Genomic DNA, 19,256 nt, shown 5'->3' with positions numbered 1-19,256 from the left:
TTTGGATGAAGGGAGTAGGAACTTCTTTGCCTTTCAATGGGAGGATCCGGACACAAACAGAAATCAACAGTTAAGGTGGACGGTCCTCCCACAGGGGTTTGTGGAATCACCCAATTTATTTGGACAGGCATTGGAACAATTACTTACTGAATTCATTCCAGAAGAAGGGACAAAGCTCTTACAATATGTAGATGATTTATTAATTGCTAGAACCTGGAAGGAATAGGGGCTGCTGAGACCCACTTCCGAAACAAAAGAGAAATAAAGGGAATTCCCCCAATCGAGGTCTGTGGACAGTGTAATAAGACTGTCTGGATTGGGGGAAAGAAGCATTCGACGTTTTTGGCATACCACCGAGTTAACCCTACCTGCTACAATGAAGCAAGCTTAAAACCGTGCATGATGGGGGGAAAGCTGTACTGGGAAGGGAAAAATGTAAAACACGAGACAAGGCTGACATTCAATAATGAACCTATAATTTTGGAATTATTGAAGTCAGACGATGAGAACTCGTGTCTTCAATTCGACCCAGTGTTTTGCTTTTCAAAGGATGAAAAGGGATTGGATCCAGAAAGTAAAATAAAGCAAATAGCTATAGATCTAAAACGGAAAGAAATGGAAAATAAAAAGAAAAGGCTGGAGCAAGAGAGGTTAAACTCTCTCAGCGAACAATATGAATTATTAGAGAAACAATACGATAATTGGAAATTACCCAGCCCTAACCAAAACTTGTTTGTTGACTTAATGCAGGAAATAGCCACTGAATTAGGTATATCCAACTGCTGGATATGCGGTGGTTTAAAATCAGCAGAGAGGTGGCCATGGAAAGGAGAGGGATTGACCCCGGAACAAATATTAAAAGGGACAGAATTAAAATTCTCAAAAACTACCCGGAGGCCAGAGGGATGGGTCATAGATGACCGAATAATTGGAACGTTTTGCATTAGCCGGGAGGGAAAAGAGTTTACCGATTTGGTAGGATACACTCCGTGTGTAAATACACTCACGGTAAACTCAGAAAAGAAAACAAAAATCTGGCACCCGGAATCGCCCGAAGGATATTGGATCTCCTATCGGGAAAACAATTGTGAATGGGTAGAGACTATTGGATTGTGTTGGAACAAGAAACCGGGGGCCAATCCCTTCCATGTTTTCATAGGCCTGAGGGATTATTGGGAGGATCCGGCAAAAACTAATAAAAACTGGGAAGCTCCCGATGGAATTTACTGGATATGCGGGAAAAAGGCATACAGTGAATTACCTCGGAAGTGGAAAGGGTCATGCACACTGGGACTAATTCGGCCGTTTTTCTTCACCCTACCAAAAGATGAGAGTAAATCCCTAGGGGCTCCCCTCTTTGAAACTTTAGCTCGACAAAAGAGGGATCTAAAAAAGATATTACCGATAGCAGGAGGGAGCCAGAAATGGAACGAGGAAGAATGGCCGGCCGAGAGAATCATACAATACTATGGTCCGGCCACCTGGGCGAATGATGGCAGTTGGGGTTATAGAACCCCCATTTATCTTCTGAATCGGCTCATTCGACTGCAAGCGGTAATGGAGGTAGTTTCCAATCACACCTCAGAAGCCCTGGAACTCCTAGCAAGGCAACATTCTCAAATGAGGGCCTTTGTTTACCAGAACAGACTAGCCCTCGATTACTTGCTAGCTGAGGAGGGAGGGGTGTGCGGGAGATTCAATGAATCGGAGTGTTGCATGGAAATAGATGATTATGGCGAAACTATAAAGGGACTAGCTGCAGAAATCAAGAAAGTGGCACATGTGCCCGTTCAAAAATGGAATTCTATTCTACAAGCCTCTTGGTGGGATCAAATTTTCGGTCAAGGGGCTTGGTGGAAAAAGCTAGTGTTCTTTATAGGATGTTCAATAGCCGGAATCATCTTTTTACCTTGTTTAATTCCTTGCCTGATTAGGCTAATACAATCTGTAGTGCAAGGAATGCAAATTGCCGCCCTCCCAATAGATCCAGAAAAATCACAAGATAAAAGTGCCCTTCTTTCTAAATTGCTGGTTTTAGAAGAAGAGAAAGAGAGTAATAAGGCATTAAGGGCCTTAGAAAAATTTGAAAACGAACATATGCTGACCACCAAAATTGACAATTAGACAAAGAAAAACGATGATGGAAAAAGAATAAGAAAAGGATACTTTTCTTTAAAAGGAGTGTAAAATAACGAATTTTTAAATGTGATAAATTATTAGGTGGGGGACTGTAATAAATTATGGTTGTATTAAAAATTCGGAGTATATAAGAAAGATATGTTTTGTAGAAACAAAACAAAATATAAAGCATGGAAAAGCCTCTCCCCCCAAGTGGGATGAGGCTTTCTGCCGAGAGGTTGCTGATTACCAGCAACGCCCAAGATAACTAACCAAAACTGGCCCATCAACCCAAACAAACACACAGGACACGGACCATCAGGAAAACAATGACACTGGCTCGGGAAATTATCTACCTCCGGATCCAAGCAACGCCCTGCGGATTCCAGTGGGTAGAGAAACTGATCAATCGAAAAAGACAAGTTCCAAAAGAAAAGCTTCGCCAGACTCAAACATCTCTGTGTCGAAGAAGCAATCAGGGAAAACAAAGGAGGAAACCCGGCCGAGATATTCATCGGCACCAACCCGGATTCCACCACCCTGTCATGAAAAACTTAACTTTGCAACACACAGAGTCTCCTTTGCATGAGAGGAGACTCTGGCCGGACACAAAAATAATATCATCATTCTAGGGCAGGAAATCCATTCACTGGACAATCAAGGACACTTGGTGAATGGAACTTGCCTGGAATTTTGGCCTGAGGACTTAAAAATCCTATAAAACCCCAATCCTGAGGCTGCTCAGACGTGGATTTGGGAAACCTATACCTCCGGTGTAGACCCCTGTCCACCCAGCGCTGTGCTGTTCTTTTTATTGTGGGTTTTTATCGCTGTTTCTGTTTATTATTGTTTATTAATAAATTTCTCTTTGATTTTATCCCAAAATTGCCTTTGCATTTATAACAAAGTGATTTACAGTGTACTTACCACCTGTGCATCTATTGCACTAGCTGGTGATCTTACTTGTGACTGGATTTTCCTCTCAGCATTCTCAAGCATTGCTTCTTTTTTGCCTGTGGTTATCATAAGTCTTTCTTTTCCAGCATGCAGCAGGCCTGAAAACCTCCAAAAGAAATATTTGTATTTGAGATGTCTGGCAGAGAGGGCTTAGTCAGAAGAACAATACTTTTGTCAGATACCAGTAGTAATTCATTGTCCAGGAACAGGCATATGAAATAGCTGAATGTTTCCATTGCCAGAAAAAACACAGTCTGCTGCCCAGCCCAGGCTTTGCTCAGCATAGAAAAGAGACAAGTCCAGCAGCTAGAATAAGTTCTTTAAGGAGCCCTACACTCAACTCAGCCCTCCTGATATTAGTGAAAGAAATGGCCATTACAAGAAGAGAGAGGCACTCTCTCAGCAGTAATTGTTTCTCCATTCTTGTACTTTCAAAAAAGGGAGATGTACCTGCAAATACTTAAAAATCCAATGTTGAAATGGAGAGGGACCTCAAATTATTGAATTTTGAAACACAGTTACTAAAATTTTCTTTCAAACTAAGTTGGTTGCTTATATTCAGCTATAGTAACATCTATTTTAGTTTGCTAGTAGGTAAGCAGAGCAGGTGAGGGAACTACATGTTCCCAGACCCCTGCAGCTGTCAAAGGCTGGGTATGAGGCAGGGGGTCAGGCTGATCTGAAAATGGGAGGGAGGGAGGGAGGGAGGGAGGGAGGGAGGGAGGGAGGGAGGGAGGGAGGGAGGGAGGGAGGGAGGGAGGGAGGGAGGGAGGGAGGGAGGGAGGATTGTGCAGGGAGGGAGGGAGGGAGGGAGGGAGGGAGGGAGGGAGGGAGGGAGGGAGGGAGGGAGGGAGGGAGGGAGGGAGGGAGGGAGGGAGGGAGGGAGGATTGTGCAGCTCCATTACTGGACAACCACTGCCATCAGGTGTGCAGATGATTTTTCCCTTCACAGCAGTTGAGGTAACACAGGAGAGCAAGTTCAGGAGCAACAACATTGATAAAGGAAAGACTAATGCATTAGAGGAACCTCTCTAAGCAAACCCTTGAGTTGTATTCACTGATTTTTAAAAGCTGCTCTCTGTATGTTTTCAGGTATTGAAGAAGGAAAAGAAAAGCCAAAATCGGAGTGAACAATAAGAGGCAACACAGAGGATTGTTTATAGTTCCATGGAAGATTTCTCATCCCCAACAGAGCTTGGCCTGGAGAGGAATCTTCTGGAAAGGAGGAAGTTTCATGGGCCCACTTCTCAGTGCAAGGATATTTTTGGATTTTATATGGGGGGAAAATTATTTTAGCTAAGAATAATATTAATGTTTCAAACTTCAGTTTCTCCATGCTTGCATGTGACATACACATATAAGATGTATATTTATCTCCAAGGCATTCTCAACGTGCATTTCTTGAATCAAATAAGTCATTAAACCATTAAGTCATTAGATCTTTTTACTTCTGCCAAGAAGAACAATGAGTCCATTCTCTGTATTGTTTGAGAAAAGCTTAACCAGATAGGCCTAATACAGGGAAACAAAGCAATCCTATGTATTTCAAATTACAGCATAGAAGTTAATTGCATGAATGTATCTGAAGAAGAGTTCAGTCTGACTGAAATATTAATGTAACACTATGTAACAGCTGCCTTAAATTCGTTATGTTAATAATTTTACCAGTTCAGTGAAATCTTACTTGCAGTGTTAAGATCTTTAGACCTAAATAAAAATGAAATTATCCTTGCATTTCTGTTTCTTCATGCTGATTCTTGACATTTTTGATGGATTGATGGCATTTGAATGATACATTTTCAGGTTTTCCAGTGTCAACTGTAGATTGTATAATTTCTACATGAGGATTTTTCATCTTATTTTCATAGTAAAATAACAGATCTTGCATTTTCAAATTGTAAGTTCTCCACAGGTGGGCTGAGCTGTTCGTGTTGCACAAGAGAGAGCATTTAAGTCTTACTTCAGGAAGGCATGTAAGCAAATGTTTAAAGTTAAGCACATGCCTGTTTGTATAAGGAATTCAATTGCAAAAAACTAGTGATTATTTGAGTTTGATATGATTCTGTTTAACTACTAGACAATCAAGATGTAAGTCTAGTGGGCATGAAAAATTGTCTAGAACTAAAATAAACTGAATAGAATAATTTTTGACAAGACAATATTTATTAAAAATCAGCTTTATGCTCCAAATATTGGTATTCATATCACATATTTGTTCATTAGTGTATTTAGTCATTTATTCTAACACATGCAGAGCACTTTGAGTATGTATGGTGTTAATGTGTTGTTTTTAGTAACAGGATTTCTGCAGAGTTTTAATACAATTTAATGGTGTTTCTGCTCTGGAATAACTCTGGGGAAAACTGATCTCGTGCAACTCATTACATGCCTCCACAGTATTTTTTAAATGTATGTACACACTATCATACGAAACAGCACAAGTTCAACAATGTGCTTTTTGGTTTGTTTCCTTCAAAAATAAGATTCAGTAATGATATTGTCTTTTTCTGTCCATCTGCTAGATTAGTTTTAACTTGCTGATCAAGAGTTGCAAAGATTTCGAAGCGAAGCAAATTACTAGAAATTTCATTGAAATAAGTGGCCAGATAAAGGAGCTCCTCTACTGATCCCTCCTACAGAGGGAGACGGCAGGAGACACAAAAACCAGTGGAATTTGGAAGCAAATGGCCGTAGCCATGTGGCCTTGCATTAGGGATATTATGTTCTGCTGTTCCTGAACTCCCCATTACATGTGCACGATGCTATTTGCGACAGGCTTTTAAAACTCAGGAAGGAGAGAAGGCATGGATTCAGTCATGTTTAAAGTCACTGCTTCTGAAAGCTGTGGTAGCACACAGAAGTAGTGGCGGTCAGTGAATGTTCTGGGGGATCTGGCTGTACTTTCCAACAGCAGCAACTGTGGCTCAGGGCGGGAAGCCCAAAGCAGAAATTCTATTGACTTTTTGTCATGTGAAGAATTTACATAACCTATGCTCTGCTATTAAGTCTAGGACTTTTTTTTTTTTAAGATTTTATTTTACAGTTTCTGTGTTTCCTTCACAGAATTCAAGAATTCATTCTAATAGGAAGAATGGGTTAAGTAAGTGCCAAAATGCCACAGAGCTGTACCCATTCTGCTAGAGCATACTCTGATCATGTCTGCTGTATATATGGCACCAATGAGTACTGAATGTCTGAGATCTCAAAAACTGACATTGATGGAAAGATTCCTCCTTCTCGGCAGGTTTTGCACCTGCTCAAGATAGGTTTTTCTTCTAATACCATGTCATTATATGCAATATAGGAGATGTTGTAAGAATATAAAGAGAACAGAAACGTCAGAGATCAAAATCGCATAGATGAATCCATAGGTAGGTGTCCAAGTGAAAGAAGGCTCCCTTTCAGAGGTATAGTATAGGTATGCTTAAAGTTGTCATCCCTCATATCTGTGAATTTGTGAATATTCAGCACCTCAAAAAAATAGACACCAAGCTTAGATCTCAGTTAAGCCCCTGAGGTTGGCAATGTTAGCCAAAGGCAATATATGTGATACAAAATGTGGTAGGTTCCATTTGGTTTAAGAAAATTTATAGTATTCCAAGAAGGTTTGAACTCAATTTGTCTTCTCACATCTCAAAAAGTTCCCCACCTCCTGTGAGCTTTGAATCATCGTACTTAAAGTCAAAAACATTTTAGAGCATTAAATCTAGCCTCTGATGTATGAACCATGATATAAATAACTTGGGGGCCTGTGTACCCAGAGAGCACTCTTCTAGACTGTGTTCATTCCCTTTAGGATTACACAATCCATCACTCTTAAGAAAGATGATGGATGAATGATGACTAAAATAAAAGTCACTTGTAAACTTGCCAAATTTCAACCATCTTGGCTGAAATTGTCCCTGAAAGGTATTTCTCTTGGGGGAACTATTTTTTTGGTGGAAAGCTTTTTGTCAGAACAAGTAATTTATTTCCAAGTGCAAGTCTATGAAAAAAAAAAAGTCTGGAAAACTTTTTTCTACTTTTCCTGTGGAACTCAGTCTGAAGACAACATCTATATTTGTAGCATTTCTGAATTTATGGCAAATATCTATTTGTCTTTGTCCAAATTTTAGGAAAAAAATAACCCTGCATTTCCCTGTCGTGCACAGGTAATTCTCCAGAGTGTTTATCAGCTTTGGGAATAATCCATCTTGTGGCTGAATAGGATTTTCCCTGCCATCCCTGATCTGTTGATCCTCTCCATGCCTTGACTACCTAAGACAAAGACCAGAATGGGGAAGCCACTTTGCTTCCCATGAATTGTCAATACCTTCCCAGAGCTGATGCAAATAAAGCTGCATAGAAGTGTGAGGGAAGCAAAGCTTTGATGGCAACTTGAGCAATGAGAATAGGTTCTAAATGGATGAACTAAGTGAAAAAACCTCTAGCTTTTCCCTTGAGGACTGCAATAAAATGAAATTAGTAGTGTTTGTTATGCTCTAGCTGTAATGATAAACCACATAGAAAACTCTGCAAAGGAGTCATTAGTTTTGTTGTCGGAGAAGAGCACAGTGGGCAGTAAATAAGGAAGGCTGCCACACCTTGAACCACAAGGAAAAAACAAAATACAGTTTCATCATTCAGTGAGCACCATCCATCAAGTGTTACGAGTGAGGCACAGGAAAAAATATTGTGTGATCATCTAATTAAAGGCAATATCATAATTCATACTCACAAGGGGCCAAATTCAGGTTGAACAGACAGCCTAAATGCTGACATTATCTCACTCTCCAATACCCAACTTTTCAAAATTAGTAATATCTTTTTTTAGTAATAGAACATAAAAATGGGGGGTTAGAAAAAAAGGCTGGTTAGAAAGTCTAGCCACCATGTTGTCATGAATTTCCTTGTGACTATGTCCCCTGTTTTGGCTTTTCATCATTACTTTCTGCCTGCATGTAGCTGCCCCAAAACACATATTCATAGTTCTCATACCACTCTGTTAAAAAGGCTTTGTCATAATTTGCAAACTTGTGCCACAATTTCAACATTAAATTATTTCAGTGTGTAATTTGGCTTGTGTAGGATAAAACTGTAATTTGTTGTTTTTGTGTAGAAACCATTGCCTTATTTTAAAGGAAAATGACAAATATTTTCCCTGTTTTTCCCTACTCTTTACATCTCTCTGCCCATGGGAGTAATATTAGCAAAATTACCACCAGTGCACGTCAAAGCCACTTGAACAGTGAGTAGACTGACAAATGGCTCACCATTCTGCAGGCTCCAGGGGGCAGTTTGTAGTGGCACTGTATAAAGTAGGCACTTCTCAGTTCATTTTTCCTATTGAATTTGCTTTTCAAAGACTGCTTCAAATCCTAACAATAATTTATTCTTTGCCTTTTATTTTCAATGAGGATTGGTCATTCTGCTCTGATTCACACTTCGGTAGCCTTTGAAGACTCAGATACCATTAGGCTTAACACTCAAAAGATTCATCATATAAAATGTGAGCTGATGTATAGTCCTGAAGAGACCATCTACCTGAGGCTAGCATCACCAAGGCAGGTTTGCTGTTCCTGGCCTGGGAGTAAAGAAGGGAGCAATAGGAGAGGTGTAGGTGAGGTCACCTCCAAATGCAGACTTGGAAAAGTGCTACTAATCCTATCTCTTAATTCTCTCTGCTGTCACATGAGTGGGGTCAAACATTGGTGACAGGTGTCTTCTGTCTGCAGCAGCATAAGAAAGCTCCTGATCAAAGCCTGGTGCATCCCAGTAGAGGAGGTCATCTCCACTAGAGTATCCCAGCTGCTCTGCTCCTGTGGTTCATAGCTTCACCTGCTGCTGTGGCCAGCTGGTTAAACTGGGGTCACAGGCGTTGCTGGGAAGGACAGAAACCTGGGAGCTTGACTACTGCCAAAGTCACAGGGAAGAAAAGAACAACTGGAGGTTTGGCTGGTCAGCTCTCTACAGTGGCAATGATCTCTCGTCTTTAAGGCAAGAACAAAGGGAGAACGAAACTAAATGAAAAGTAAAAGGATGTAGCTGTTGAGATCTGTTTAGAAGAGTTCTTGGGTGCATCCTGAGCTCACAGCACACACACAGGTGCTTTTAATTGCAGGGGCTTTGCTGAATAAGGGGCCAAGAGGGCTGGCAGGTGGAGCATTTTGTGTAGTGCTTCTAATGATGTAATGACAGGGGTTTGGGCTTAGGGTGAAAATACACATTTTGAGCATAGCTACTTCCTCTTGCTTGTATCATTTAAGTAACTAGGAAGAACAGAACTGCCCAATTTGCAGACCACAAACATGAAATATATTTAGCATATATTCTCCAAAATGAGCAATTTTATTTTTATCAAAAATGCACTGTTTTGTTCAAGTAACAGATGGAAATCAATGGGTTTTAATGTAACCCAGAAGAGCAAGTTGTAGTCTTATTCCCTTAAGTGCCCCTTTGTTGTTCAGACCACAGCTGTAAAGGGATTTAAACCTCATCACAATAAATGCCAGTACAGAAATTTGAAAGGTAGGCCACAGACTTTGTGGCCCACTGGAGAAGGTATCTGCTGTTCTTTAGAGTTGTGTAAAATGAGACAGAAATGAAATAGCACCTTTTTCATGTTATTAATGTTGTAACTAGCCATGGTGTTCAAGTTCAGCATTTTATATATAGCTTGTGTATTAAAATATAAACATATACCTTTAGGCTGGAGAAGCATCTCTGCAGTGTGCATTCTAAATGTAGAAATTGCTATAGTGCAGTCAGTTCTAGGACAGAGTATCTCTTTGCTTTCTATTATGCATAGTCCCCTCTGTATGTGTGTTGTGTAGATGGAAGTTAAACACACACATGGACACATATATATGCACATATATATGCACAGGATCTTCTGCAGAAACAAATGATGACAGTCAGATGTTAAATGGCAGTTACTTAGCATGGAAAGAAATCAGACACTGTGGAAGGCATCATTTTTGACAGGGGCAGTAATGCCACCATAACTCCAAACTGACAGCCCCTTGTCCTACTTTTCTCCTGGGAATAAGGCTGGTCTGCTGCTGGCTATGCTGCCCGTAGCAACAGGGACAGTCTGTGGCTGCAGGACTCTGCAGTTCCTGCATTTCTGCAGGCAGAACAGTGCCTCGATATCTGTCTACATATAATTGTCTTAGCTTATTTACTATGTAAAATATAATAAGTTGTTCGTATATAATAATGGTTCTCAGTTTGCCTCTGAAGTTCACACCTGACATATGTAATGGGATGAAAGAGGGAGGTGGTCACTCCTCTGTAACTGGTATTAAGCTGCAAAACCATTCTCTCTAGAGGTGGCTTAACAGGAGTGCTATTAGTCATTGAGTAGGAAGAGGCAATTAGTCACACAATACTTAGTGAGGCAGCAAAAATTACCGTAATGGAGGACCTCAGCTACCTGTGCATACTATGGCCAAGAATTACCATGGAACAAGTTATGAAGAGGGGATTTCTTGAATCTTCATTTCTTGGAATGGGCAGGAGTGGAGTACACCAAGGCAGGAGGGCTTTCAAACATGAGTGAAGCTCAGGAGGTGGCTCATTGGAGATATAATCCTAGCTGAACAACTAAGCAATACTGACCACAACATAATTACATTCACCCTTCCTGGTGTGTGGTGAGGTCCTGGTTCCTTTGGTACCACATAAAGTACCAAAGTTTTGCACAGTAATCCTAAACATTGGAGAAGAGTGGTGGAGAGAACAGGAATGTGGGTGGGGGAAAGATAGAAGAAGCTGTTCCAATCCAAAGGTTACCTGCCTCCAGCAGACAGTTGTAAAAAGGAGCCCCCACGGCACAAACAATGAGAGCTTTTGCCATCCAGTGGGAATGTTTTGCAGTGAATGCTTATTAGGCAGCTCTGGGGAGTTGTGTAAGAAGGCAGACAAGAGAGGATAAAACAACATGGTTAGAAAAATTACCTCACCCAGGTATAGCCCACAGCTAGGTGCATACAGTCCAGAGAGAGCACTCAGTCTGAGTGGGTTTTGGTCTCTTTCTGTCAAGGCCTTAGAGTTATGCAGGATTTTAAGCCTTTTCCTTGGAGAAGGGCGTTACTGAGGCCAACCTCTATGCAGAGATGGTGCAATAGGCATCCTGCCAAGGATGGCACAGCATATGAAATCCCAGGTCTGAGGAGAAAGTATTTAGGCATGTGACAGTATATTGTGGTACTTTTAATGTCAGAACCACTGGTGGGGTGGATATAGTTAGAGACACACATAAATACAGTGGTGTAATTATATTCCAACTCTTTATAGCATTACAGAGTTTTTGAAAGGAGCCAAAATACTGACTAGGCTGTAAGCTTAGAAAGACATCCACTGGGCAGACCTATCATACAATTAAAGCAAGAGCACTTGTAAAGTCAAGCACCCGGCTGTCACTGCTCTCAGGGTTACAGACAAGAGTGTCACTGCACAGTGTTGCAGCATCCCGTTTGTAGTGGCCCACAGCATAGCCCTGTGTGATGTGTAATGCTTTTCCTACAGCGGGAAGTCCACTTAGCCAAAGCCATCCCAAGGGTTAGCCAGATCCTGCCTGCAAACAAGTATTCTGCTCTGCTTGTGAACTCAGCTCCCACACAGGGTGGCATATATACTGGCATGTGCCATAGGAATGGTTGATGTGTGTGTCTGGAGATTTCAGGCTAACTCAAAGCAAAAAATAAATAAATAAAAAACCCAAAAGAAAAGCGATGTAAGGCTTTGCTTAATAGAGCATTAATTATGCAGCTACTGAAAGATTTTTAGTTCCTTTCAGCACTCAGAATTTAGACTCTGCTGGATATACTTAATTTTTTAAAGCCCTCTACATTTTGCAGTTTACACATTTGCATAGCGTAGGACTACTGTCAGGAACATATATCTACAGATCTGGGGCAGGAACTGTTCTCATCATTTCAGTGGGATGGAAAAAAGAAAACAGTTCAAAGGAGGAGGATGGGGGAAGGGAAGCATTTCCATATATTTTTTAAGGAATCATAAAGACACACAGGCAAGTGTGTCAATCATGAGACACAGTTCTCTCTTTAATATTGTCAGGAACGCAAAAGTTCACAGAGCACATGTGTGAGAGGGTGCTGCGCTGCCTTGACTACATGATCTGCATGATACATGTCAGAAGATGGGAATGTTGCTATGGCAATTCTTCCCTCTCCTGAATACTAAGTTGTCGAAGAAGCCAGTTCACAGTCAGGCAGGCTCACTTATGAACTTGCCTGCTTGAAGATGCTAAATAGTATTTATGTCTTCTCATGCAAGGAAACAACAGTGTTTTCTAACCTGGCCTCTTAAGGCCGTGTGTGCCCCATCCCTCCAATATTCCTGATGTTTATGTGATTTGGAAGCTGCTGAGGGCACAGATTTAACTGAATTTTGTGCTGCAGAGTGTTGGGGTTTTCCCTTGGCTTACACAGTGTCCTTCAATTTTCATATTGCTAAGAAGGCAACAGATGGATGGGTCTTTCTGCATTTCCAAAAGTCATATTGCTGTTTTTTTAAAGTTCTGGATTGAGTAATTTATCTTTACTTTCAGTCTGCAGAGGAGTAGCCTGTTCTCACTTAATGCTTCCTCCTGGCAGGACAGCAGGAGAGGGACTGGCAGCCTGTTGGTGCCCCTACCAGTTTTTTCACTTGGTGACACTTAAAGCCCATCCTGTTCTTGCTTCTGCTATCAAGCCATTCCCACTGTGCTCTCTGCGTACTGCCGCGGGAAAGGGATGCCTGTACCGACAGCTCTCCTATTGCACCTGTGATTTTCCTTAGAAATAATGCTCTGTTTTGCTTCCTTCCCTAAAAACTTCTATAGCACTGCTTTGTGGAAGCAAAGCAACTTTGTTGTAGAGGTGGCGAACTTCAGTAAATGCAGGGATTCCTATATTACAGTGTCTCCCAATGTCCATGTTGTATCATATTTTCTGGTAGCAGTCTCTGTTTTCAGCTATTTTCCTTTAACCTAATTTTCATTTTGTAGATTGGCATATTCCTCACTAGGAAATTCTACATGTCTGATTCAGGTTAAATTTTCTAAGATGGCTCAAGCACTCCAAAAACAAAGATAAGCAAAAACTGACTCTATTGTCCATATTAAAAAAAAAAAAAAAAAAAAAAGTTCCTTCATATTCGTTGATCATACTGGTTTTATCTTGGGCATTTTTCTTCTTTTTTTTTGTTCAATCGGGATGGATACTGCTCCAGTAGGAAGCTCTGCAGGTAGGCAGAATGTAAAAGCCTGATCTGATGTGCTGTAAATTAATCAGGACAACAAAGGAAGAGAAAAACAGTTGCTCTGCTTACCTATGTGATGCTGGGCATTTTACTTAATTTTAGCACCTCACAGTTGGCCAGTGACTTTTATTATAGTTTGAAGTGTTTATTTAGCACTTCCCATGGGCTCTAAAAGTACTGAAAGAAATGAGTTCTGCAAGAGCAAATGATCAAGGCAAAAGGTGCCATTGAAAACAATGACAATCTATATACCAAAGTACTTCAATACCCACCTCATCAGAGAATGTACCCAGCATCTGGATTTGGTTCTTCAGTGATCAATTAAAAAATATCAAAGCCAACAGAAAATACAATAATCTGTCACAGAGAGAAACATGACCGAAAGAACAATAAAAGATAATTTTAATGTGCAATTCCAATAAGACAATGAGACTCTCAGACAAGTCACAGGTTCATGTACAAGAAGAGACATTCACAAAGAAAGGACGTCTTTGGAAACTGCAGAAGCAGATGCTCTCCAGAGAAATGTGTCTTCCTGATGTAGCATTCATTTGCACCTGTAAGAACCAGAAATAAGTGGAAGAATTTCAAAATCAAGACTTGACTCTGTAACGCATATGCAAGCACAATTTAGATCCCCAAAAAATGTCACTGACTTAATGATTTATTTTATGTCTAGTTTCTGCTGTGCTCATCAAGAGAGCATTATTTAGTCCAGCTGGCCTGAGGATTTTGATACCCATGTGACTCAGAGGCAGGGATTCAAACCACATTGGCCAGTACAGAGATGTCAAAAAGTTTCCACAGTGCAAGGGACACAGAAGTGAAAAGTATTTGCTGGATTGGAGGAATTAAAACAGTGAGGTCGATTAGCAGCTTGCAGCCACTGAGACCTAGGATTCTTAAACTACTCTTTTTCTCCTTTCTTTTTCATCTGAGTTCATTTTGTTTCCAGAGATTTAAGGGACAAATTTGAGAAGCCACTCCTGCTGCAGGTACACTCCATGTTTCTGAGAGAGCAGGCCAAGAAAAACAGCAGACCAAGATAATTTTCCTACAGTGTTCCACACCAGCTAGAGGAGGATGATGAAGTGCAGAAGATTCGCTGACAGCGCAGCTCTCCCTGTTCAAGTGGACCAGCATATGCTGCTTTCATACGGGCAGGATTGCCCTGCCCCCAGGTCACAGTGTTGTGCTGCTGCAGCTTACCCACAGCAGCTGTAGATGTCATGTCTGAAGGAGTGAAAAGCTTAAAATTCCCTGCTCAAAGAGCAGCTTTTACCTCGTGCTGCCAGAAGCTGTCCATGACTACAGAACCTCATCTGGGATGTGACCATGAGACCTTCTTCAAAGAGCCGTGCTGATTGCAGGCTGCCTGCCTCTAGTGACCACAGTGTGATCCCTTTGCTTTCCCCACTGAAGCCGAGAATCACTTGCCTATCCCTGGAACAGCTCCTCTGCATTCACAGCCATGGAAAACCACAGGAGCTGGAGTAAACCGAGATTTATTCAGAAAGAGGGTCTGAATCCAATTAACGCAAAATAAACAGTCAACATGACACATTTCCTTCTCACCTCTGCAGAAGCTAATCTAGCTGATCCCTTTGTGTTGTAACAGGAAAATCCCTGATACCTTAGAGCTCCTCAGCCAGTACTGGAGGATACGGCACAGGCAGCAAACACCAGCTGGGTCTCCAGCCCACCCAGCTCTGCCTTTGGTCCAGTGAGCCAGCAGCTGCCTCTGCTGCCTCCTCAAACTTTCTGCCACAGAGCCTACAGGCAAGCGCTGACTTGGGGCCACATCTCATTTTCTTTTTCCCAAATAAGCATTCTGCTTTGCTGCTTGCTGTGATGCAAGTTTCCTAAATAAGATATTCTGGGAAAGAGATCTTCCTGTGTGCTCTTGAGAGGAGAGAGTGGTTTCTTTCGGGAGGCAGGGCCTTCCCACAGGCTGCACTGACATCCTGTGGCACGACTTCCCCGCCTGAAAGAGCGTGAAGGGACAGCTTTGCCCCCCCCTCCGTGTCCCCTCTTTGCTCACTGCAAGTCACTATTGACTCATCCAAACCCTTTGGGGTGGAAGGGGCACTTGCCCCCTTGCTGGGTCCAGGCACAGCTCCTGATGTCGCCTCAGCAGCCACTCACCCAGCCTGGGAGAGGGGGACCGGCCCCCACCCCATTTCAGTGTTGTCTGACTCACTGCCCACAGCATCAGGGCTGTGCAAGGATGAGCTGTAGTGACCCAGCACTGGGTGGGGTGTTGCTGGAAGGGTGGGAGCTTTTTAAGGGAAAAAATGCGGAAAATCCCTCACCCCGCCAGCCCCAACCTCTGCCCAAAGGGCATTGGGCCCTGCCGTGGGGTGCCCAGGGTCTGCAGCAAGCTGCATCCCTCAGCCCAGGCTGTGCAAAATAGCACCCAGCCCCTCAGAAGTCGAGTTTAATTTTACTTCCCTTTGAGGAATAGCGTTAATCCGTAACTTTTTAGGCATCACTTGATCAGCTGAATTACAGCTATTAGCTTTGGACTCCAGGCATTTTTATGAGATATTAGTTCCAGGGCTTGTGGTTTGGCATGGAAAGCATATTATTCACACACAAAACAACTGCATTAAAATAACATTAGGAATCTGGCTTAAACTGACAAAACCTAGGAAACTCAGAATTAAGGCTGAAAGTATGTCCTTAACTCACCCACTGCGTGCCCGGTGTGGCCACTCGGTGTTGGCCCCACTGCCTCCAGCTGAGCCATGCTCCCCTCGCTGTTCCAGGGAGGAAGCAGGCTGCACCTCAACTGAGGTCCCACCGCCCCCGGGAGAAACAACCTCTCTTTGTGCCTTGGAGTCCTTGTCCAGTCCAACAAGTTCTAGGACTTACCTGTAACACAACTTTTTTTTGGCTCATCTCTACCTGGAGCCAGGTTTCCTCCCCTGTCACCAGCATCACTGTGGTCAGAGCAAAAGCTGCACGCAGCTGTGGAGGCTGGATGGAGGCAACACCAGCCCCGAGGGAAGCAGATGCCAGGGGAAAACCCTTGGCTCAGAAAACACCTTCTAATGTTCCCTTTGTGGATCACCTTACTGTGAGGGAGCCAAGAAGTAGTGTGAGGACACAGGTTGCTGTCACTGGAGCTGAGGAGGGGGTGGAACTTGTGCAGGAATTGTCCCAAATGGCTCCCCTTTCACAGGGCTTTTGGTCATGGGAAGCGACACTACACATACAGGAATTTGTGTCATAGCATCCAGTAGCTGAAAAACAAAAGAGCGTCCCTAAAAGAGTCACACGGTGGGTCAAAAAGGAGCACTGCTGTGTGCAATCCTGGTCTGAACATCTGCTGTGCTCCAGTTTTTCTCCCAAAGCCCTGCCCTTGATGCGGGACACAAATATCAAAATGCTCATCTGGGCCCTGGCTTTCTGGAAGGTGCATCTGAGCTTTGGAAAAGGTGATCTCAACTGCAGCATGTTCACTGCAAAAGAAAACAAACAAAAGCAGCACCCTCAGCAGAATCACAGCTCACATCATCCAAAAAATTAACTACCACAGGCTCCTAGGAAGGATTGACCTGCTCACTCCTGGAGTGAGGAGTGGAGAGAGAGGCTCATTTTAAAATGTTCTTCCTCCATGGCCAAATATTTGCCTCCACATGGCAGCAAAATCGGCTCCTCTAAAGCCATGTTTGAAATAGGCTTCACTTCTGCCCTACCCATTCCTTTTATTTAGGAGCTCTGCTGGTTTGTAGGAAACGATCCAAGATGCTTATGCATGAGGCATCTCAAGAATAAACCACATTAAAGAAAAAAAATCCAGAAGGCAGCAGCTAAAGAAAAAAATTGTGTTCAAGATGCAAGGTTGTCACATTGCTCTGTTAAAGGGGGTGCACCTTAACCATATTGTGTGTGATTTTTTTCCTCTCAGTGAGGTGAGAAATACATTTACTATTCCCATCTTGGAAGCAAAATAAATAGAATAATTATTTCCTTTCCCAGCAAAGGAAAATGAAGCTGAACTTTTAAAAGCTGTGCTTTTTACTTGTGTGCCTTAAACCAACACATTCCCTCACTGGCTGGCATTTGCAACAGACCACAAACACATTGCTACACGTGGCACCAAATTTGTGTTTCAGGTCAGAATTGAGATGTTCTGATGATAAATGAGGGATGCTTGTTCCGTGGACATCTTGTCCCAGAAACACTGTAGCTAAATTTACCATAGCATACTACCAGTTTAATTCTTCCTTAGGAGATCTTTTAATAAAAAAAAAAAAAGACAAAAAAAGTTTTGATTGTTCTGGAACCATTCTCTAAACATAATTTAGGGCCTCAGTATCAGGCCTCCTTGTTCTTTTTAAGTTGCTGAATGTCTCCGTATCTCAGAATACAGACAGTACCACAGATGTTCACCACTTCTGAAAGATGAGTCTGAAATGAGCAGGTGTTGCACAACATAGGGGTTGTGTCACCCTTGTCCTTTGGATCGCATGAGGCAGACACTCAGAGCTGGACCAATGTGCAGAGCGTTTCCAGAAAATTACAGAATATAGGCCAGGATGGGTTCTCAGGTGTCACAGGGAATGGTCTCTTATCTTGCACATACACATCTGCAATCCCCAGAAAAAATTTTTTACCAGAAAAGAGAAGTTTAGACTGCAGGTGTGTGCATTTTATTAAGCCCACTGTGTCCCTTGCAAAAAATGGTTGAAATGGCAGGTGATTGTTTCCATATTAAGGAATGCCTAAGAATGACTGACAAGATCCGCTTTTGCAGTTCTTATTTCTGCCAATCAAATCACTGAGGACAACAGTGAATAGTGCATATTTAGAAAATGTATTTTTAAAGTGGGGATTTGACTGAACAGTCTACTTCGTGAGAAACTGAAGCCTTCCCAGCAAGCTGTGACTTAAATGCAGCAAGTGAAAGAGGAAAAAACCGCAAAGGTATAATGAAGAAACAAAACTATAAAAAAAAAAGTGGTCTTGCCGAAGGGGCACCAGCACCCTACACCCTCTTCTCAGGCTTGGGAGCAAACTGGATTCTCAGACTGGATTCTGACACAGATCAGGAAGAATAGGCAAGGAAGAAGAGACAATGGGACACCCCTGTATGTTAGGGAGTGTTTAGATTTTCTGAAGCTTACTGATGGTGACAATAAGGTTGAGTGTTTATAGATAAGAATCTGTGTAAAGGCAAAAAAAGGCACTGGGTTTTTGAAAGGCAGACTTTCACCTGTGTAAGAGACAGAGTCCTATGGTAGTCAGTCCTGAAGGGCAAGGGGGTCCAGGAAGGCTGGACATTCATTAAGAAGGAAATCCTAAAGGTATGGGCATAGGCTGTCCCAACAAGCTGAAAGATGAGCCAGTGGGGAAGACCACCAGCTTGGCTGGAATTTGGGGATGAAAAGAGCATTTATGACCTTTGGAAGAAGAGGCAGGCAACTCAGGAGGATTGCAAAGATGTTGTGAGGTTATACAGGGAGAAAACCAGAAGGCCAACTAGAACTTAATCTGGCTACTGCAGTAAGAGACAATAAAAAATGTTTCTGTAAATACATCATCAACAACAGGAGGGCTAAGGAGAATCTCTGTCCTTTATTGGATGTGGGGTGAAGTTTACAAAGAATGAGAAGACTGAGGTACTTAATGCCTTCTTTGTCTTAGTCTTTAATACAACCAGTAGTTGTTGGGGTACCCAGTGCCCTGGGCTGGAAGACAGGGATGGGGAACAGAACAAAGACCTCATGATCCAAGGAGAATTGGTCAGTGACCTGCAACACGATTTAGATACACACAAGTTTATAGGGCTGGATGGGATCCACCCAAGGGTACTGAGGCAGCTGGGAGAAGTTCTCACCAATCCCCTTTCCATCATTCACCAGCAGTCCTGGCTAACTGAGGAGGTCTCAGTTACCAAATTTGAATGAAACCCATCCACAAGAATGGAA

At 42.3% G+C, this 19,256-nt stretch overlaps 1 protein-coding gene across 1 annotated transcript in view; it reads left to right on the top strand.

The window, feature by feature from the left end:
* AIG1 (androgen induced 1) overlaps positions 1-4,809 on the top strand; it is a 133,452-nt gene extending 128,643 nt beyond the window's left edge. Inside the window, exon 6 of the mRNA XM_058835949.1 lies at positions 4,168-4,809. Within this exon, the coding sequence (XP_058691932.1) occupies positions 4,168-4,205 (38 nt within the window). The 3' untranslated portion in view covers positions 4,206-4,809. The remainder of the gene's footprint in view (positions 1-4,167) is intronic.
* Positions 4,810-19,256: the final 14,447 nt, after the last annotated feature.

Source organism: Poecile atricapillus, chromosome 3 (genome assembly GCF_030490865.1).
Source record: "Poecile atricapillus isolate bPoeAtr1 chromosome 3, bPoeAtr1.hap1, whole genome shotgun sequence".
Taxonomy (NCBI): Eukaryota; Metazoa; Chordata; class Aves; order Passeriformes; family Paridae; genus Poecile; species Poecile atricapillus.
Note: the sequence above shows the minus strand (reverse complement) of the source record. Positions and strands in the feature narration are given on the sequence as shown.